Genomic DNA, 23,536 nt, shown 5'->3' on the forward strand with positions numbered 1-23,536 from the left:
TAAGATAGAGAGGAAGGCGGAGTAGTATATGATAGAGTTTTTACGTTAACGAGAAGCGGAAGTACAAGAGCGCTCAAGTACAAATATAGAATTGTGTTGTTGAGTGTGATATGTGGACTGTTGAAGGGGGGAGAGCTAGAAAAATATATTAGAGTAGATATTGGAACGACATTGAAAACTATGCCTGCTAATGCCGTTTTGATAGTAGGATTTGAATGAAACTCAAGTGTGTGGCGATATAGTGAAAATTTACCGCCAAATCTCGTTCACGTCTGACAACGGCAGTCTCATCAGTGGTGACGGAGTTGTACAGTTGACATTTTGTGAATTGTACTCTAAAGGCTTTCGCAGATGAGAAACTGGAATTTAGGATATCGTTTAGTCAAAGTGAAGGACAGCGGAAAGAGAAGAGATTCAGGTTCTGTCCATGTTGGCTTTTCAAATTCGTATTGTAGAATCCAAAACAGATTTTCCTTGTTGCTCGACTTGCCAGAAATAATAGATATATTTCCTTCAAATCACACCTCACAGTTTAATGTATTCTTTTATTTGCTTCAGTCACTGTCGGCCAGGCTGGAGCACCGCCTTGGAACGAATCGACACCAGTCCGTATATTTAGCATATATTTTTTCTATTTCCTTGTTTCAGTCACTGGAGTACGGCCATGCCGGGGCACCCCCTTGAAAGGTTTAGACGAACAGATCGACTCCAGTACTTAATTTTAAGTATGGTGCTTATTCTATTTATTTTGTCGAACCGCTAATTTCGGGTACGTAAGCAAACCAACACTTAATGCTGTCAATGTCTCTGCTCGATGCGTTTGGTCATCAAACATGAAAACGAAAACCCGACGAGCACGAACTACACATCTGTACTCTAGGCGTAACTGATAGGAACTGAAGCGGCCTATCGGCGCGAAAGTTTTTAAGCATGTGCAAGAAGGGTCGCATCACCTTCCACCCAAAGGATTTTCTCCAGGCAGCGTTAATTTTGGCGGGAAAAATAAAGCTTTTGAACGTACCTTCGAGGTTACACAGACACACACACACAAGTATATATATATACAGACAATAGGTGAGAGATGAGTATGGTCAGTATAGAAATAGGATGGTAGTGCTCAAAAAGATTTGAATCTAAACTCCGAAATCTTAGCCCAGGGCAAGGCCCACCGCGTCAAGACTGGCCATAAGAGAAATTCAAATCAGCTTGATTTGGAAGCAGTAATACAGATAAATACTGGCTTAATATAATTATATGTAGAAGGAGCACTGTGCGCCATGTAAGTATATTTATATCTAGTCTATGTTTGTATTCATAACTCTCTAATATGTATGAGAGGTATCCGGAAGACCCAAAAGGAAGGTAAGGCTATGTAAATGCTACGGAAGGACCGCTGTAAGACTTCCGGATTTGATAATAATATGAGTGAGGAGCCTAATGCGGGTCGTGTGTGAGCGTGTATATGTTAGATAAATGTTATTTAACATACATACACACACAGGCTTCCACTATGTTATTTAACATATATATATATATACACACATATACACATACAGGCTTCCACACAGTTTCCACTTACTCACCAAGCATTAGACAGCCCGGGACTAAAGTGCAAGATACTTGCCGCGGTGTGGCACTAACTCTTCCCCGAAATCCCATGGTTGGAAAGCCAGTTTCTTAACCACAGGGTCCTACGAGACTAAACAAGAAGAGAAAGACAAAGGTTGAATGTGATGGATATTAAAATAGACCAATAAAACATTTAGCTGCATCATGAGTGAATGATGAAGTGGTTGTGTGGTAAGAAACTTGCTTTTCAACCACATGGTTCCGGGTTCAGTTCCATTGCGTGGCACCTTGGGTAAATATTTTGTAGACGGAAACTGAAAGAAGTCCACATATATATATATAATGAAATCCATATACATATATATATATATATATATATATATATATATATATATATAAATATATATATAATGCGTATGTCTGAGTGTTGGTGTGTTGGTGTGTTTTCGTCCCCGTAGCTTAGCAGCTCGGTAAAAGAACCAATAGAATAAGTATCAGTGGGGTGGTCGATTAATTCGATTAAAAATTCAAGGCAGTGCACCAGTCTAATGAATAAGCAAGTAATAGAAAAAAAAAATCACCTCGCAACCGCAATGTCTCGGGTTCGATCTCTCTGCGTGACATCTTGGAAATATGATTTTTGGGTCAACATTCATAAAAAAAAAAAAAAAAAGATACGAGTGAAGCTGGGTCGATAGAAACCCATCGGGTGGATTGTTCTAATAAGCCAAAAGAAGCGGTCTTGTCATATTGTGTACGCCGAGAAATATGTTAAAGGTACACGTGTCTGTGGAATGACGAATCATTTACACGTCATTTCAGTCAGGAGCAGGTAATTCAGGTGATACATCAACTGAATCCTCGTTGTCCAACGACTGAGATCCTCCGGGTAATAAACTAACTTCTACGTCGTATCTTCTCAACGCCAATAATATAAAACCGGAAACTACTTTGAAATACATTATAGAGTTAGCATGTAGTGTATTCTTTTGTTCTTTCACTGGTTTCATTCTTTGGATGGTGGTCATGCTGGGGCACCAACTTTAAGGGTTTTAGTCAATCATACATATTTCAGCTATGTGTTCGCTTTCGGTGAGTGTGAAAAGAAACAGTTGCACGAGATCTGTCTCTTCCTCACTTCCCATGGAGATATTGAGTAAAGAGCCACCTCCTTTTGAGCTAGTAGGAATTGTGATTTATATAACAGACTTCTTAGCATTCATTATGATCCTAATATCAAGGAAAAGCTTGCAGGAAGAGGAACTCAGTTATGAAATGTAGGTTCAGAATGTTTAAATCGGAACACTAAGAATACAACAAAAGCATAGCCAGAAACTTCTTGAGTAATCCCTCGACTATCCATGCACAAACACTATCAACTCTTCGACTCGCATAATGGTGAAATTAGTCATTCCTGCCCTGATAAGATCGCCTCTAAGATTAAATATTACAACTGCAAACATGTTCCAAAACCCCCGCGATAGGTGAAAATCCCCGAAGTAGAAACACTACTGTACTGTATAGTTAAATCAAAACTGAGTATAGTTTGAGTCAAAGAAAAATGTGGTAAAATTGAAGTTTCTCAAGTATTACAATATGTTACTGTTTAGTTCCAATCATACTGATTGCTCAGATAATCAGCGTCGTTCTGGCCATGATTAGCCAAGCTTATTTTCAGACATGGCATATTGAAGACAACATGGCAGCGAGTCTTCAGATTGACTTTTTAGTCTACTAGAAACAAGAAAAAAAAAAAAAAATGCTGTTGCATGGGATGTTACTAATAAAATCTGTTTTAAAATTTAAAATATATTGCTCACATTGGTTTGTTAAACTTACTCGTGTATAATAAAAATGAGAAACGTTTTTAAGACACTCAAACTCACTTATGGATTCAATAGAATCTTAACATTTCGGAAAAATTCGCAATGCTCCACTGCAGCGAGGTGCGCCATTAGGGATCCACTGCACTAGAGTGTGATTTGTGGAAAATTCGAACAATTAGTTAGGAGACAAACTAAGAGAGAGACCTAATAGATTTTTCTTAATTTTAAAACAGGTCTTTAATAATTTCCCATGTGAAACAACAACAGCAGTTTTATTTCTAGTCTTTAGCACACTGCGAAGTCAAAAATTTGTCACTGCCCTGTTCTCTTAAATATATGTCTGAAAATAAACTAGTCTGGTCATGGCCGGAATGCCGATGGTATATATATTTAGTAGAAAGTGGGTTATACATCTTTAGATTGTATACCTGACTTTCTACTATAAAATTAAAGAAATAGACGGAACGCTGAACAACATTTATTTACTTAGTAAAACATACATATCTTTAGTTATACATCTTTAGAGGTGAGAATAACGAGCTGTCGAGTATAAGACCGAAAGATGTAGAGACAGCTTTGAACACACGTCCATGCTCAATCGCTGGCCAGCGTGAAAGAGAATGAAGTGAGCGGGAAACGCTTGCTTTATTAATTCTACGCATGCGCAGGCGTTACTACATACATACATACATATATATACATACATACTTAACTGTTTTAAAAGGTTGAGCTTATACTTCGACTAAATTCAAGACAAGACACGGCGAATTCGATCAGAGGTGTCCTGAGCGATAACTAGACAGCAACTGATGCTCTTTCGCTGATACTTCCAGCTTTTATCACAAACCGTCGTTGCCGATGTTTCGTGTTCGAGAAATTGTTCGTAAACCGATTTGTTCGTGATGAAAGGCCTTCCTAAACAGGTTCCACTGTATTTGTAAAATATATGCTTTTTATATATATATAAAAAAAAAAAAAAAAAAAAAAAAAAAAAAAAATACGAACGACACGTACAGCAATAGTTATTTTTATTTATTCATAAAATATGCAGCTACAGTTATTACTAACGAAACAGTTATATCCAAAACAAGGAACAAGCTTGAACCAAATTAACAGGATAAATATTAAAATATTTCTAACTAATTTATTAAGTTATAATTAATTGAATACATTTCTGTATATTGAATACAAATGAACAAGTGACGAACCACACAAACACAAAAGACAGATGTGTTATAAACGAAAACACAAAATAAGTTCATTTTCGTAATTGTTGAGCAATAGAAAAATAGTTAATTATTGTTAATATTGACAAAGATAGCAATGTTTAAATTTGATTAATCTCTCTCTTTCAAGAGAGTTTCTATGTCATTCGCCAAACTAATTCCATTCAGGAATGTCTGGTGGTTACCATCGTAGTAATTAATGCAGACGTTGGTACACAATTTTGAGAGGCCATAATCAGACGGTAAAGCGAGAGAATCCGTTGGTTCCGTTTTGATTCGTAATAAATGGATGCAACCTGAAAAAGTAATTTTAGAACTAATTTGTTCAAAAGCAATTAAGGTATCAAAATAATTTTTAATTTTGATTTCAAATTTTTTGTGCAAGGCCAGCAGTTTCTGGGGGAGAGGGTAAGCCGATTACATCGGACCCCGGAGTTAAATTGTTACTCATCTTATCGATCCCGAAAGGATGAAAGGCAAAGTCGGTCTTAGCAGAATTTGAACTCAGAACGGGCGAAATACCGCTAAGCATTTTGCCTGGCGTGTTAACCGTAACATAATTGTTACAGCTAAGAACGGGGTCGATGTAATCGAATGATTTCTTTCTTCGTAATTGCTGGCATTGTGCCAAAACTTGAGATCAATATTAAAGAACGAAAAAAATAGAAGCAAAAAGCTGGAGGTAAAGGGAGGTAACTCTGGATTATACAGTAAATGATTAAAAATTTTGTTGAATAAGTCTGTTGTGTCTAGAAGAGAGCTTTTCTCTTTAGTATCAGACGTTAGTTTGTTATTATTCCAGTCACATGTCGGACAATGTTTATATAAATATTATACCATGTCCAATAGTTGATCGGTATTTTATCAACCCTGGATAGATGGAAAGCAAAATCGACATCAACGGGGATTTAAACCAGTGCTCCCCAACCATCCATCTGCCGGTCCCCACCACCTGACAGTCTTCCCTCGAGGAACTCGCACTTTGGTCACACGTTTACCGCAGTACGAAGTCAGGAGCATCCATTCTTCCTGACCTTATCGCCTTCCCTCTCGTAACGTATGTTGTAAATCTTTTCAATTCCTTGATACGCTTCTCTATGGCTTCTATCGGCGCAATCTCTATTTTTCTTGTGGCTCTCTTCATGGTTTTAAATGTTACCGTTCTTTTTAACACGTTGGCCGATAATTCTTCCGGTGGCGTTAGCTTCAGAATATTACCTTCCTTAGAGATTAATTTTTCACTTTCCTTCATCTTTCGAGGCTCCACCTTTATCTCGCGGACATCCAACTCTTGCACGTCTACTCCTCTGCTCGTTGCGGCCGCATTACTTGGACATCCCTCCTGCATCTTCTCTATTTCCCCCACAACGGGGGGGGGGGGGGAACACAACAATTAACAAATTAACAACGTCAACAGTTCTAACATCAATTCAAATCAAATAACAATGGCAAGAATTCGATAAATATTTCAACATAAACTCACGCATAAACTCAAACAGACGAACAACCGCTAAGCATTTCGTCCGGCGTGCCCACGTTTGTCAGCTCGCCGCCTTTTTCCTAGCAAATATTAACGACGTAAATGAAATGTTTACTACTGAGAACACACACACACATTTCTCTCTCACAAATACTGTTGTAATATGAAATACCAACCATGGTATTTTTTCCTGGGATCGTATTGATAACCCAAGTGGCAGTTCTGGATAAAGTCACGACATTTCTGTGCCCGAGAGATTCGTAAGACTTCTGTCGTCGTTGAGAACATTGGTTGTTGTTTCATTCGGAGTTTCGTATAAACCTTTAACCAGTTTTTCTTACCTGATGGAGGGCTACGACAAATGAAAGAAAATAACATTATAGAATGTTTAATATAATTGTGGAATATTACAGAAGCTAAACAACCATCACTGAAGTATATTGGGAAGAGGAAGATGACAACTACACACACACACTAACAGTTTGTGCCGGTCGCCGTCGAGACCTCGTGTGTTAATTGGAGTAACTGCGGCCAGTCTGAGAAATGAGCCGGGCCAAGTGGGGGCAGCTGCGACAGTGAGTGTCACTGGCCATTCTCTGCAGCAACGCCTTTGCAATCATGTCTGCGAGGCACGGCTAAACACGCCATTTGTTCTGGGATGTACAGCCCATTACCCCCACCCCATCTACTACCACTTTTTGTTTCCTTGGTGAAGTAATTTTGAAGGATTTTTTTTGCTCTTGTAACGACCGTGCGACAGGAGAGGTGACGAGGAATGGCACATCGCACGGTCGATACAAATAAAAATATGAAAAGGGGATAAATGAGTGCAAGTGCCAGAAGGAGAAGAGAGACATAACCGGGTAGAATGTTTAAGAGAAGATTTTATTTATATGTTTACATGTTTGTGCGTCATATATACATAATAATAATAGACAGGCCGTCACGTATACATAATGCGTATGTGTGTGCATTAAGTACAGAGCATTGAAAGAGTCTATAATATGACGTTAGAAGAATGTCCAGACACAAGGATGATAAATACCAGTTCATAGTCAAGGTGCACAGTAGTTGAAGTGCTGTATTAAAGGTGCAGCCGAAAGCTAGCTGTTATCTACTACGTCCGTATTTATGTATATATAACAAAGAGAGAGAAGTTTCCCTTAAGGGAGATAGATAAAAGTAAATACAATGATCTACACAGAATCGATACAATTGATTATTATCCGGTCATGAAATTTAGCATTATGACAAAATAACTTTAATAAAAACTTGAAAATACGAGAAAAACCCAAAAGGTCAAGGGAGATAACTTTTATTATTTTAGTTTGGATCGTCTAACTTTAACTACAAACTGAACTATGAAAGAGAGACCAAGTCGATAAAAGGTGTCTATGTAGCAGATACATGTGCTGGAAATAGCAGCTAATCTCTCAAATCATAACTGGTCTTAAACGGAAAGATATAACATGTTGGATAATACAATCGGATATCTATATATTGGACAACAAAAGAGGAGATGGTTACGGCTCGGTCAGACCTATGAACTGCTACATTGAGAGGTTTACAGCGATGCTACGATGTTACTGTGATTAGAATGTTACAGGAAACCATCACAAAACGGTTTCTTAAAGCTGAGCCAACTAGCAGGTGACCTCGGGTTTAACCAAGAACCCAATGGTTAGATAATGTCCGCAGTCTCAGATGGTCATGTTCAAGAATTCAACTGGACATTTAATGACTGTTGCTTCTGATAGGATTCTATGGAGGAGATGGTTGAGAATTCCACTCCCTCGTCTTTCCCCCAAAATAGTGGGCAAAGAAGACTAGAACAAGAAACAAGGGGCAGAACCCACTGCTTTTTCTGGCCCTTTAAGACGGCAGAAAAATAAAGTGACAGGTTTTAGAGGGATCATGCTCTAGGAAGGAAGGATTGGGTGTCATAATGTGATGTGGGGCATAGAGGTGGACAGCAGGGTGATGAGGAAGGAGGAGGCAAAATACCTGAATGTCTGAGTGGGAGGTGAAAGGAGTCTGGCTAGCTCTGAGGAGTAGAGGTCGTTATAGGATCAGGAGAAAAACAGAGGTGTCAGCAGACCTGTGGGCCGGGGGCAAGAGCAGGTCTTGGAGAGATACTAACTGGCATTCCGTATGTTTTGACAATGAGTGTTCCAGTTGATTTGATCTATGGAACAGCCCGTTCATAAAATTAACACGCAAGTGGCTGAGTACTCCAGACAAGTGTATTCTTAATGTAGTTTTTAGGGAGATTCAATGTGACACAGAATGAGACAAGGCTAACCCTTTGAAATAGGAGTACAACTTTTTTGCCAGCTGAGTGGATTGGAACAATGTGAAATAAAGTGGCTTGCTCAAGGACACAAGGCACTGCCAAGAATCGAACTCGTGACCTTACAATTGTTAACCAAATACCCTAACCACTAAGCGACACATCACGGGAGATTTTATACCAATCAGTTCGGGGAACATATTTTGGACCCAGTTTATGAAATGTGTGAAGTAACTACGTACCAGTTGCAAGAGTAACACTGAACTGTTGGGTCCAGTAACAATAGAATCTGTTTTTGTAAGGACAACATTTTTATACTCTTTTACTCTCTTTTACTTGTTTCAGTCATTTGATTGTGGCCATGCTGGAGCACCACCTTTAGTCGAGCAAATCGACCCCAGGACTTATTCTTTGGAAGCCTAGTACTTATTCTATCGATCACTTTTTGCTGAACTGCTAAGTTACGGGGATGTAAACACACCAGCATTGGTTGTCAAGCGACGTTGGGGGAACAAACACAGGAACACAAACACACACGTATATATATATATATATATATATATATATATATATATGACGGGCTTCATTCAGTTTCCGTCTACTAAATACGCTCACAAGGCTTCAGTTGAGGCTATAGTAGAAGACACTTGCCCAAGTTGCCACGCAGGGGGACTGAACCCGGAATCATGTGGTTGGTAAGCTAGCTACTTACTACACAGCCACTCCTACGCCTATAGGGTATTTTTTTTTTTTTTAAAGAAATCACTGTGCAATTTTTTTGTTTTTTTTGTGATTGCCCAAGGATGGGTGGCAAACTCGAGGATTTCCACTGATGCTTCAAGATTTTGATGATATGATTGGTTCTTTTTTGAAAGACATTATAAGGGAGGTGGAAAAATCCAGATCTGGCTGGTTTGAACATAAAACAGGTAGAATATTTGAACCGGATATGACTGGTTTGAATGTTAAAGGATTAAACAAAAATAAAGCTTACCTCATTAAGGGTTTTCCAAATAAATACTTAACGGCCCACTCAAGTTTTGACTCAATGTCTTTTAGTTTCAATAAAGATGAGCGAATCAGTAATTTAGTGTCCTGACTAATTGACTTGTAATTACTAATGAAGCTCAGGATGAAGCCAATATCCAGGAACTCTTTGAACTGAAACAAAACAAATTACCATATTTGATGGCATATGAAACCCTTTTTCTTACCAAAAAATGTATTTAAAAAATTCTGAAATCTTAATGGAATATTAATCGTTAGAAGGACGGACCCTAACTGTATCTTCTGCCATTTTGCTCTTCTCTTCCAACCATATTACAGAAAATACTTCTTTAACTGGTTCAGAAGTACCAAAGTGACAAAGAATTTATTCAACTACTAACAGCATTTTACTAATAGGCATCTTTTTTTGGCAAGAGCATAAAAAAAAAAAAACAACTTTGCATTTTTCTTCATAATTAAAGTTCTGTGTTGCTTAAACTTCTGAGAAGACCAAAAGCTTTTTGCAATTAACCTCATTATCATTGATAACAATATTGATTTCAAATACAGGGAGCGGCAGAAAAGTTGCCCCGATTTTGAAGGTTAAGAAAAAGCAAACAAATGAAGATACAAGAAAAAAAAACAATGCTCTCCACTCCGAACCATGGTGGGTATTACCGGAAACAGAAGAAAAAATGGCATTTAATGAACTTCATAGAAATACAGTTGATGGCACACATGACATTTTTTTCCCCATAAAAAAATATCTCTGCATACAGGACCCAAGGGGAATTTACAAAGTTGGGCCTTATATATTACAGGTTTTAATGCATTAAAAGCTTTTATTCTTGAATATGGGCTGCTGGAATTGGCATGCATTGCCATTATATATGGTACCTCGAATTAATGTTTTACAAGTGTTTTATGTTAATTATTTAATTAATCTTTTGTGACCCTACTCCTTATGAAGTACATAGTCTATGAATTTCAGGTCTACGCCCATGGCATATGGCGTAGTGGTTAAGTGCATGGGCTACTAACCCCAAGATTCTGAGCTTGATTCCAGGCAGTGACCTGAATAAATAATATCAAAAAATACGTTAGGAATCAGAACCCAGGTTTTAAATTTCCTCAAGACACCTGAAGAAGGCTGGAGGGTGTATCAGCCAAAGCGTTGTGTTAACAATAAACAAGATGAAATAAACAAATGTAAATAATGTACGTATTTCAGTTTGAAAATAATCAAACATTTGGTTTGATTTAATAAAATAGCTTTGTCGCTACTAAAACAGTGTTCTTAGGTAAAATTATAATGGAAGGTTGTAATTTAAGTCAAAATACAAGGTGCGGCAGAAAGGTCGCCCTGATTTCAAAGATTAATAAAAAGCAAATACATGAAGAGGCAAGCAAAAACTTTGTATTTCTATGAAGTTCATTAAATGCCATTTTTTCTGCTGTTTCTGGTAAAACCCACATCGTATTTTCTTGTATCTTCATTTGTTTGCTTTTTATTAACCTTTGAAATTGGGACAACTTTTCTGTCGCACCCTGTATTTGAAATCAATATTGTTATCAATAATCATCGTTTAACGTCCACCTTCCATGCTAGCATGGGTTGGACGATTTGAGTGAGGACTGGTGAACGAGATGGCTGCACCAGACTCCAATCTGGTCTGGCAGAGTTTCTACAGCTGGATGCCCTTCCTAAGGCCAACCACTCCAAGAGTGAAGTGGGTGCTTTTATGTGCCACCGGCACGAGGATCAGAGTGGCGGTACTGGCAATGGCCATGCTCAAAAGGGTGTATTTTGCATGCCAACTGCACAGGAGCCAGTTCAGCGGCACTGGCAACGACCTTGCTTAAATGTTTTGTTCACATGCCACCGGCACAAGTGCCAGTAAGGTGACGCTGGTAACGATTACACACAAATGGTTTACTTTTAACGTGCCATCGGCACGGAAACCAGACAGCTGCTCTGGCAATAATCATGCTCAGATGGTGCTGTTAGTGCTCCAATGGCACGGATGCCAGTCATTGAATTTGGTTCAATTACGAAATCAATATCGTTATCAATGATAATGATAGTTGTTTCTGCTATAGGCACAAGGACTGAAATTTACAGGTAAAGGGCTAGTCATTTACATCAACACCAGTGCTTAACTGGTACTTATTGACCCCGAGAGGATGAAAGGTAAAGTCAACCTCGACAGAGTTTGAACTCAGAGCAAAGACAGATGAAATATCACTAGGCATTCTGCCCCGTGTACTTTGGGCCTTAATTATACCACCTTTCATCGTCTCAGGGTCAATAGGTACCAGTTAAGCACTGGTGTTGCTGTAACCGACAAGCCCCTTCCCCTTAAATTTCAGCCCTTGTGCCTACAGCAGAAACAACTATCATTATCATTGGTAACAATATTGCCTTATGGCAAAGTGGCAGCAACATTGGTGCGGCGGACAAAATGCCACGTATTATTTCTTCTGGTTTATCGTTTCCAAATCCCTCTGAGTTCCACCTGGCCTTTCATCTTCTCGGGGTTGAAGAGTATCGATCAATTACTCTCAAAATTTCTGAAACTTAGAAATGAAGAGAGTAGGTGAGGGGATTCCTGTAATGAGGTTCCTTAATCATAATAACTATTTCTGCTATACGTACAAGGCCTGAAACTTTGGGGGGAAGGGTCTAGTCAATTACCTTGACCCTAGAGCATAACTGGTACTTATTCTATCAAACCCAAAAGGATGAAAGGTAAAGCCAACCTCAATGGAATTTGAGCTCAGAATGTAAACATGGACGAAATACTTAGTATTTTGTTAAGTATACTCAAGATTCTGTCAGCTCGTTACCTTAATGATTAGCCTTCATAATGGTTTCAAATTTTGGCACAAAGCCAGCAATTTCTGAGATGTAAGTAAGTCAACTACATCAACCGCAGTGTACAACTGGTACTTATTTTATTGACCCCGACAGGATGAAAGACAAAGTTGACCTCAGCAGAATTGGAACTTGGAACTTAAAGACAGGCAAATCATAATACTAATACTACTACTAATAATATGAAAACTTACCATTTTAGTTGAGCAATCCCTTGGCAATTCTCTGGTTATATAATTACAGTGAGAGTGGAAGTATTGTGGAGAGCCATCTAACAGAATCAGGACCTCAACCTGTCAGACATTTTTAGAGTCATTATTTAGGGGATTAACTGGATTATAATTTAGGGTTTAATTCAAATTGCAATTTTAAAGTTACAAAAATAAAAAGAAACATTAAAAATTAGGTTACTTTTTAAACAAAAAAAATTGAAAATCAGGTTTGGCTATGTGGTAAGGACACGGTTCTAGGTTCAGTCCCACTGCATGGCACCTTGGGCAAGTGTCTTCTACTATAGCCTCAGGCCAGCCAAAGCCTTGTGAGTGGATTTGGTAGACGGAAACTGTAAGAAGCCCATTGTGTGTGTGTGTGTGTGTGTGTGTGTGTGTGTGCATTTGCCCTACACAACCACTTGACAATTGGTGTTGGAGAATTTATGTCCCTGTAACTTAGCAACCCAAGGACTTTAAGTGTGACACTTATTCTATCAGTCTCTTTTGCTGATCTGCTATGTCTGACTAAAATCCTTCAAGGTGGTGTTCCAACATTGCCACAGTCAGGTGACTGAAACAAGATGAAATAAATGAAATTTATAAAATAAATTCATTATACAGGGTCCAGCAATTCTCTGGCCCCTGATGCATCGTTTTTGATAGAAGCTTAATCTGCAAATGTTTTGCGTGCACTGGTCCAAACCAAAATGGCAACTGAAAAAGAAAACCCAGTAAAAACATTAACTACATGAAAAGGACATTATCATTTGTGGAAATTCTCTAGTGCCAGACTAACTACCATGGAATGTCTTTCTGTTGCATCTGGTAATTAACTACAATATCATCATCATCATCGTTTAATGTCCGCTTTCCATGCTGGCATGGGTTGGTCGAGTTGACAGGGGACTGGCAAACCAGGAGGCTGCACCAGGATCCAATCTGATCTGGCAATGTTTCTACAGCTGGATGCCCTTCCTAACGCCAACCATTCCGAGTGTAGTGGGTACTTTTTATGTGCCACTGGCACAGGAGCCAGTCAGGCAGCACTGGCATCAGCCACGTTTGGATGGTGCTTTTTACGTACCACCAGCACAGGGAGCCAGTCAGATGGCACTGGCAATGACCCATGCATGAATGGTGCCTATTGCATGTCACCAGCATGGGAGCCAGTCAGGCAACACTGGCAATGACCCACGCTTGAATGGTGCTTATTGCATACCACCAGCATGGGAGCCAGTCAGATGGGCCACAACTACAATTTCCATTTTGATTGTGGTTTGATTTTACTTGACTCAATGGGTCTCTTCAAGCACAGCAATTAAACATTTTTAAATATCCAGAAACTTAAGAAATAAAAAGTCAGACATACTGGTTTGTTGCTGGTTTCTAACTGTAGGGCCATTTCGAAAGCTACACAGGCTCCGAATGAATAACCAGCAAGTCTGTAGGGACCACAGGGGTTAGCAGCCTCCATAATGCAAATATAAAATCTGAAGAAAATATAAAATAAAGATTATGTTTTTGAAGTGTAGATATATTTTTTTTCCAACAGCATATATAAGATAAAATCCTTTTAGAGCAGAAAAGTTTGTCAGCAACCAGCCATGAGGATCGAATCCACACTCCTCTAATAGAGAGCCATCATCATTGCCAACCCCAGGGCATTAGCTGTCCTAAGACTCACAAGGCCTGTCACCCAATTACCACAGCATTTAAGTAACTGAGATCACAACATTCTCCCTCAATGGGATGTCAGTCCATTGCAGGGTTAACTCATTTACGGCTGAGGGGACTGGAGTGAATAGGAAATGAAGTGTTTTGCTCAAGAACACAACATCCTGCCTGCTCTGGGAATTGAAACTATGATCTTACAATTACGAGTGCAACACAACCACTTGTCTTCAACACTAATGGTAGAGGATCTGAGTTGCCATTTTAAATTCTTTCATTGCACTTTTACCATAGGCGGAACTTTGCTCTCAATTTTGCAGTCAACCGTTGCCAGTTCTTACAGATTTCAGAAATAAGCAATAAAGAGGTATTAGTATTAAAGAGATTATTTTCATTTTAATTTCTTGTTGGATTAACTAACATTCATTTTGAATAAACAGGCCACACTTGATTCAATTTTCAGGTAAATATAGTTCATTTGAAAGCAAAAAAGAAAATACTTACTCTGCCATATCCTCCACTGAATTTCTTGGAGTCTTATTGGTCATTCTAATTCCAAAACATGGCATTGTTAGCATCTGTCCCAAGGATTTCAATGCATGAACATTACCTTTAAGAATAATGTAAAAGACGGACATAATTAATGCATGCCCGCAACTGGTACACAGTCCTGGGTGGAGGAGTGGCTGTGTGGTAAGTAGCTTGCTTACGAACCACATGGTTCCGGGTTCATTCCCACTGCATGGCACCTTGGGAAAGTGTCTTATACTATAGCCCCGGGCCGACCCAATGCCTTGTGAGTGGATGTGGTAGACGGAAACTGAAGGAAGTCCGTTATATATATATATATATATATATATATATATACAGGGCAGGGAATCGTCAATTAGTAATAAAATTAATAATCAACAATTTTGCCGGGTAGTTCAGTATGAAAAAACCTTCTTCGGTAAAAAACATTTATAATCATAAATATATAGGGATTGACAGTAACCTGCTTCTCCAACATACTGAGAATTCAGAAATAGCAGTCAAAGAACAACTGATTTCAAAACTACAAATTATTACTCCAGATTGATAGCGATATTTTTGATACACACAGAACAAAAAACAGTAGAGAAGAGTAAAAAACACTTGCCTTTAGTTAATTTAGTACAATTGTTTCACAGTTAAGAGTAAAATACTCTATTCTGATCTTCAGCTAAATATTCTAATAAATTTGTTAATGTCTAAATAACTCACGTTTTGAAATCAGTAGTTCTTTGACTGCTATTTCTGAATTCTCAGTATGTTGGAGAAGCAGGTTACTGTCAATCCCTATATATTTATGATATATATATATATATATATATATATATATATATATATATATATATATATATATATATATATATATATATATATATATGTATGTATGTATGTATGTGTGTGTGTGTGTGTGTGTGTGTGTGTGTGTGTGTGTGTGTGTGTGTACAAGTTTGTGTGTCTGTTTGTCCCATTTCCTCCATCCCTTGACAACCGATGCTGGTGTGTTTACATCTCCGTAACTTAGCGGGTCGGCAAAAGAGACCGCTAGAATAAGCACTAGGCATACAAAGAATAAGTCTTGGGGTTGATTTACTCAACTAAAGGTGGTGCTCCACCATGGCCACAGTCAAATGACTGAAACAAGTAAAAGAGTAAAGAGTCCTGTATCACTGCCATTCTTGCGTTTCATTCAAGGAAATAATACCTGTTCTTCCCTTCACAGGAAAATCTCAAGACACAAGAGGAAACTTTAGTCTACTTTCAGTATCGTTCATCTTTTACTTGTTTCAGTCAGTTGACACTGGCGAAGCTGGGGCACTGCCTTGAAGAAATTTTATGCTTTTAAAGCTCAATACTTATTTTATTGGTTCCATTTGCTGAACCACTAGGTTAGTGGGACACAAACACCAGTTGTCAGGTGGTGATGAGGGAAAAGACAGACACAAAGACATGCACACTTTTTTTTTATGTGAACTACCAGATTACTTGAATCCAGATGTGACTATATATACATATAAAATGGGCTTCTTTCAGTTTCCATGTACCAAATCCATGCACTATCCAAACGTGACCGATGCCAGGCCTGCCTGACTGGCTCCTGTGCCAGTGGCACATGAAAAGCACCCACTACACTCTTGGAGTGGTTGGCATTAGGAAGGGCATCCAGCTGTAGAAACCTTGTCAGATCAGATTGGAGTCTGGTGCAGTCTTCTTGCTCTCCAGATCTCAGCCAAACCGGCCAACCCATGCCAGCATGGAAAACGGACGTTAAACTATAAGACTTTATGCCAGGTGCTAAAATGCTAAAGTATGATAAAAGGACGAACACAAGTACCATGCTATAGGGGTGGGAGAGGGGATACACGGCTACCCTATATTATATAAGGGTGGGAGTAACTGGAAAGAGGGTGGTGACGAGATTGCAGAACATACTCCAAAGAGAGTGAAAAAAATAATGGATTATTATAAATTCTAGCTCAATATTGGAATTGCTTAAAGAGCAGTTGACAACATTGGCTAATGCAAGTGTTGTCCACGTCTACAGAGATGATATCATTTAACACGGCACCCCCTGTGCCGGCGCCACCTACAGACCAACCCCCGTGCCGGCGCCACCTACAGACCAACCCCCGTGCCGGCGCCACCTACAGACCAACCCCCGTGCCGGCGCCACCTACAGACCAACCCCCGTGCCGGCGCCACCTACAGACCAACCCCCGTGCCGGCGCCACCTACAGACCAACCCCCGTGCCGGCGCCACCTACAGACCAACCCCCGTGCCGGCGCCACCTACAGACCAACCCCCGTGCCGGCGCCACCTACAGACCAACCCCCGTGCCGGCGCCACCTACAGACCAACCCCCGTGCCGGCGCCACCTACAGACCAACCCCCGTGCCGGCGCCACCTACAGACCAACCCCCGTGCCGGCGCCACCTACAGACCAACCCCCGTGCCGGCGCCACCTACAGACCAACCCCCGGCGCCATGTATAAAACACCTAGTACTCTCGAAAGTAATTGGCGTTAGGAAGGGCGTCCATCGAAAGAAACCAAAACAGACAATTGGAGCTTGATGCAGCTCTCCAGCTGACCAGCTCCTGTCAGACCGTCCAACCCATGCCAGCATGGAAAACGGACGTTAAATGATGATCCTCAATAATACAAAATCAATCAGAAGCTTTTATTAGTTTATCTTAATTAGATTTTTAGCTTTCAATTTCAAAATTCAGATTCATTTTAGATTCTTTTTCAAGGATTTTTCAAACTAAGTGATTCAAACCAATGCATTTTGAGTTCAGACAGGAAAAATATTTATTCAATACATATCTTTTCCTTGTTTCAGTCATTAGACTGCGGCCATGCTGGAGTAACACCCTGAGAAATTTTTAGTTGAATGAACCGATCCCAGCACTTTTTTAAAGTTTGGTATTTATGCTATTGGTCTCTTTTGCTGAACCGCTAGCTTACGGGGACGTAAACACACCAACACCGGTTATCAAGTGGTAGTGGGGACAAAACAGATACAAAAACAGACATTTATATGACGGGATTTTTTCAGTTTCCGTCAGTCAAATGCACTTACAAGACTTTGGTCAGCCCAAGGCTGACATAAGTAGAAGACATTTGCTCAAGGAGCCCCGAAGTGGGACTGAACCCGGAACCATGTGGTTAGGAAACAAACATCTATCTACACAACCACGTCTGCACCTATATTGAAGGAGGTTTTTTTTTTTTTTATCGAACGAATCAATTCCAGTACGGAACCTGAAACCATTCGGCTGCAAAGCCAGCTTCTTAACGGCACAGCCGTGCACCGTACCTCATGCCACAAAAATATAAACCACAATGTCAATAAAAAGGTGAAACAAAAGAAATTACTAACCTGTTACTGGGTGGACAATAAAAAGTGGTTTTTCACCATTTTCTAGGGAGTTTAATGGCACCAAAGTGTCGTTATATTGTCCCTGTTTCATTAATTCTTTAATACGAGGTGAAAAATCAGGTTTTGGTGGACTCATAACCAACAGTTCCTCATCGGCAAAAGATGTGATCTTCAAAGGGGATGGTACATTTCTATTGAGTTTTGGGGTTTTCCTCCATTGAGACAGATTCCTACAGACATTTTCAAAGGGAGGATCTTCATTATGCAATGACGGACTTTCAGGAAGAGTGACAATTATGGATGGCGTCATAGGAGACTGCTGTAGTCGTGTCTTGTCACTACAAGAAACGGTGACAGGTGATTGAAAAATTTTCTGAAAGATAAATAATATTGTTTCAATTTTGGACACGAGACCAACAATGTTAGGGGAGGGGCAAAAATCATATTGACCTCAGTATTCAACTGGTACTGTTTTTAATCAACCCCCAAAAGGATGAAAGGAAAAGTCGAACTCGGAACATAGACGGGCAAAATTTCGTTAAGCATTCTGCTAGCTCGCTGCCTTACGAAAGCTAAGTGATATCAATTCAGAACAACAGAAATGAAGAATAGAGATCTTAGAATTATGGTAAACGTACCCGATACGAACTCAGTGTTTGCTTTATATTTTCCAAAAAATCCCAGCTCTTGTCAGCAAATTTACTGACAAATTCTGAATTGTCTTCGAAAGATTCAAAGAAGTTTTGTATCTTAGTCAGTCTGACGGGGGTTTCAAATTCACCAGTATGCAACTGAGTGAACAAAAGACTCTGCTGCAGTGAATAGCCATCACAGAACTAAAAAAGAAAAAAAGAAGACAGCTGTTATGACAAGTGAGTAAATAGTATTGCAACAAAGATTTCCTAGGACGGTACTATGAACAGAGTTAGAGCATTAGTGACAACGGGAGGGAAGGACAAGTGGGCTGGCAACAACAGGAAGGTGAGAGGGTTCTAGCGGCAAATGGAAGCAGTGCTGGCGGCACACTGGAGGGGCGCAGGCAGCACACTGGAGGGGGCGCAGGTGGCACACTGGAGGGGGCGCAGGTGGCACACTGGAGGGAGCACAGGCGGCAAACTGGAGGGGGCACAGGCGGCAAACTGGAGGGGGCACAGGCGGCACACTAGAGGGGTGGAGCCAGTGCAGGTGCTTTTTACGTGATGCCAGCACCAGTGAGGTTACCAACTAGCTTGCAGAACGAAGACCTCTCAGCTGAGAGGAAGTACAACTGAGGGAAGTAGCTGTGTGCCAGGCGAAAAGTTCGACAGACAGACAGACAGACAGACACACATAGCAATGCAAAAAAACTGGAACAACTATCACAACACACTCTGCAAATCATTTACGTTTGTTAGTGAAATAAAATATAATTTAATACTAATTCAGAATTACCTTTTGTATGGTTCGGAAGAACAAGTTTGTGCTCATAGACTCTGGAAATTCTACAAGGTGCAACAGGGAAACCTATATTTTACGCAACCATTGGCGTTACGTTTATGAACCCAGCAAAATAGCAATGGAATCTTTATGTAGCTAATGTTTTGCCGTTTTTTTCCCCAGTTACCGTCATGATTTGAACCCAGGGTCAGATTAAGGCCTATAGAGGTCCCTAAGTACTTAAAAAAAATTTGGTGCCCCCATATGTGTTTCAAACAAAATAAATTTATAGTTTTTAAAACGAAACCAAATATTAAGATCGTCGTCGTTCAACGTTCGTTTTCGATGCTGGCATGGAAAATAATATTTATTTTGTATATTCTTTTACTTGTTCCAGTCATTTGGCCGCGGCCATGCTGGAGCACCGCCTTTAGTCGAACAAATCGATCCCAGGACATTCTTTGTTAGCCTAGTACTTATTCTACAGGTGCCTTTTGCCGAACCGCTAAGTTACGGGGATGTAAACACACCAACATCGGTTGTCAAGCGATGGTGAAGTGGGGGACAAACACAGACATTATATATATAAACGATGGGCTTCTTTCAGTTTCCGTCTATTAAATCCATTCACAAGGCTTCTGTCGACCCGAAGCTATAGTAATAGTAGAAGACACTTGCCTAAGGTGACACGCAGTGGGACTGAACTTGAAATCTTATCACAACCACTGCTGCGCCTTTTTTTTTTGTTTTTAATTAGAAAGTCTTTGATCAGATTCTCCAAATGACACCATGAACAGTTCAAGATAACATTTCTGATCATATAAACCACTTCGAATGCTATTTTAGAAAGTTTAAAGCGACTTTTTTTTTGTGTGCCGTAAACCATTTACCATTTCTATGGCTTCCCTCTCCCTGAATGCTCTAAGCACGAGCTTATTTTACTTCGTTGTTGGAGCTGTTTGAACCAGTGCACACTGCGTTTGCCGTCAGAATGTTCGTTCATCTGCAAATTGCAGAGTCTTTTTTGCTTCTTTGTTTGTCACACTCTGTACGAGACCAGTAATGCATTCTGAACTGTTGATAGAAATCTCATAACAAATTGGTCCGTACAAAGTCGGCACTTGTAACGGTGATGATAATGAGGAGGAGGAGGAGGACTACTACACATCTGTTACATTTAGTTCTTTTACACCGGAACTTAAAATCACGTTTCTTTCAGCCTTTGCATTAATAATACATAAATGCCTTCAGCGGTTACCAAACATTTACTCGTCCTCTAGCACAGAAGAATATTAATGATTTTTTAAAAAAACTGACGCTTCTGTTCAAGGCTTCCACTATACTTTACAGAAACTAGGTGATCGCCTACGGGGTTAAAACCGGAGACGGTGGAGGGCTGTATAGATTTTAAACAGCTTTAAATTTCTTAATCTAACTCAGAATACTGAATTTCATTAAGAGAGCAAAAAGCAGGGATGTCACTGCCCACATCCCTGAACAGAGGAGGATAGAAGATGGGGTAAGGGTAGGGTGGAAAAGACGAGAGGATCACGTGGTTTTATGACATGTCACATGATTTTGTGTGAAACATTAGAGATTTCATCAGATAACATTTATGCAGTGACATGTCGTTTTGTTAAAACTATAGACTTCTTGTGTGAAAGTTAATTTTACAAAACCAATTTCTCAGCTGATGCAAAGGTGATGATGCTGGGAGGAAGGGTTAGAGAAATATTAAAGAAGACGCATGAAGCAGGGCTGAGAGAAGTGGGGAGCATTTTGTTTGGCCGGGAGAAGAGAGGACACACTGCATAACGGGAGAAAGTGGGAAACATTGTAAAGGGGAGGGAAAAAGGAAGGGGCCATCATTGGACTGGGAAAACAGGTGGGGTGGGGGGAGAGCACATCGCAGAACTGGATGGGAGAACAGGGGAGCATATTGTAAGGTTGGCAGACGGAGTGGGGAGCACACTGTGCGATGGGAGACAAGGGGAGGACATCTTTTTATCGCTCACTTGTTTCAGTCATTGGATTGCAGCCATACTGGGGCACCACTTCAAAGGGGTTTAGTAGAACAGATCAATCCCAGAGCGTATTGTTTTAAAAGCGGGATTCTTATTCTATTGGTCCTTTTGATGAACCGCTAAGTTAATGGGACGTAAACGAACACCAGTTGTCAAGTGGTAGGAGAAACAGAAATATGAAGACACACGCAGACAACGGACTTTTTCTGAGTTATCAGCCAAATTCACACACAAAGCATTGGTTGACCAAAGGCTATCGTAGGGGCTGCAAAGTAAGACAGAGTCCAAAACCGCGCAGTTGCAAAGCGAACATCTAAACCATACTCACGGCCACTAATATAGCCGGAGTGTGTGCCGCCGGAGGCAGCCCTTCCACTTGCCACCCCCCACAAAAAATATTGCCTACAGCAGACCCAAAAGTGTTGCCTGGGGCGAACCGCCCCTACCAGCTACGCCAGTACTCACGACTGACAAGAATTTAAAAATGTCAAAAATACCTGAAAAGACTTGGCGTTTAGAATTCTGTTTACCAATTCTGAATGTAAAGCGGAATCATTTTGTTTCAAGAACTCAAAGACAGCACCGAAAGGTTCTGTGACATGAAGGGTGAGGTTTCTTAGAAACGCACTCATACCAATATATTCAGATGGATCTGGAATTCCTAAGAGGACAAGTTTTCCATTGTCTGCGAGAGTGATGAAGGCATTATTGATATCTGAAGGGAGAAAGAGCAAATTATATATATATATATATATGTGTGCGTGTGTTTTCAATAACAACTATGTTAAGATAAATATCGGTTATGTTGACAATACCAATGTTGTTGTCAAGAATAAACACACAAGAATCTGTAGCTATTCATAGTAATTACATGAAAAATAAAACTTACGTCGACATCAGAGCTTACGCTTCTGCACCGACGCACAGATACGCACACAGCCGCTGCGCCGACGCCAATCGTAATAAACTGAGCCACGGTTTAAGTTCACCATTCAAAAAGAAAAAAAGTATAGTAATCCCTCGCCGTATTGCGGTTTATTGTTCAAGCTTATGTCGTTTCCTCTGTGGTGTTGTTTTGCGTTTATAATAAACTAACACTGTTTTTACATCACGGATTTTCACCTATCGCAAGGATTTTTGGAGCGTAACATCCGCGATAGCCGAGGGATTACTGTACAAGTTTCCACAACCTTTATTTATCAAATGGATGTGTTATAAAACTATTCTGCACATACAATAACAGCCATACCGACACTCCAACACATCTCCATCATCGGCTGCCCCACGGATATCACTATGGTTTCGATACTCGGACAGTACCATTCAATACCTTAGCTATCACCACATTCATTGAATCTTAATTCTAGGAAGAATTAAAGACTAACGTTAATTAAACTACAACAAAGAAACCTGTGGACAAAAATAGCATCGGTAAATTAATAATTCTATAAGTAGATCTATAACTCCTAAATTATCTAACTAAATAGCAACCTCTCCACCTATAAAGCTGTGGCGGTCACGAAGCCACGACACAGGACACCCACCCGGTAGTATGATTGAATTCGAAACCACGAAACGGCAAAGCGAACTTCTTCAAAGAAGAGCCATGTTTGTCTCCCATTTTATTATTATAATATCGATTAGGAAGAAACTTACCAGTTCCAGATGTAATGGCAGCATCGCAACCCAAGCCTTTCGTCAAAGACAATATTTTATTATTCAAGTACAAGCCCCAGACAGATGAAACACCAGGGAACATCTCTTCCAAATCACTGCTGTGTTCCAGGCTCCAAGACGATACGTAAATGTGTTTGCAGAAAGCGGATGCCATTTCAATAAGAAACAGACACAGCACGTCTAGAACGAAATTAAGACAAATAAGCTATAGAAAGTCTGTTTAGAAGAGTTTTAAGATTACTCTGTATCTGTAAAAAGAGGTGGTATTGAGAATGATCAATGATCCATGAAGTCATCTGAAGAGGATTACTGAGTGCTCTTCGGAGTAATGGAGTGGTTTGATGTAAACTGATGAGGTTGAGGGGAGGCTCAA

General features: G+C 40.0%; 1 protein-coding gene across 3 annotated transcripts in view; it reads right to left on the reverse strand.

Annotated features, from left to right (window-relative positions):
* Nucleotides 1-4,406: 4,406 nt before the first annotated feature.
* The window catches only part of LOC106872932 (fatty acid synthase), a 69,160-nt gene continuing 50,030 nt past the window's right edge, over nt 4,407-23,536 (reverse strand). For all 3 annotated transcript variants that reach the window (XM_089348237.1, XM_089348238.1, XM_089348236.1), the window contains exons 27-36: nt 23,143-23,343; nt 21,984-22,201; nt 18,685-18,882; nt 18,047-18,419; nt 14,641-14,746; nt 13,835-13,955; nt 12,448-12,546; nt 9,386-9,552; nt 6,278-6,453; nt 4,407-4,917 (exon numbers count right to left, since the gene is read on the reverse strand). In XM_089348237.1, coding sequence (XP_089204363.1) covers nt 4,733-4,917; nt 6,278-6,453; nt 9,386-9,552; nt 12,448-12,546; nt 13,835-13,955; nt 14,641-14,746; nt 18,047-18,419; nt 18,685-18,882; nt 21,984-22,201; nt 23,143-23,343 — 1,844 coding nt within the window. In that variant the 3' untranslated portion in view covers nt 4,407-4,732. The remainder of the gene's footprint in view (nt 4,918-6,277; nt 6,454-9,385; nt 9,553-12,447; nt 12,547-13,834; nt 13,956-14,640; nt 14,747-18,046; nt 18,420-18,684; nt 18,883-21,983; nt 22,202-23,142; nt 23,344-23,536) is intronic.

This window comes from Octopus bimaculoides, chromosome 2 (assembly GCF_046866305.1).
Source record: "Octopus bimaculoides isolate indiv1 chromosome 2, ASM4686630v1, whole genome shotgun sequence".
Lineage (NCBI taxonomy): Eukaryota > Metazoa > Mollusca > Cephalopoda > Octopoda > Octopodidae > Octopus > Octopus bimaculoides.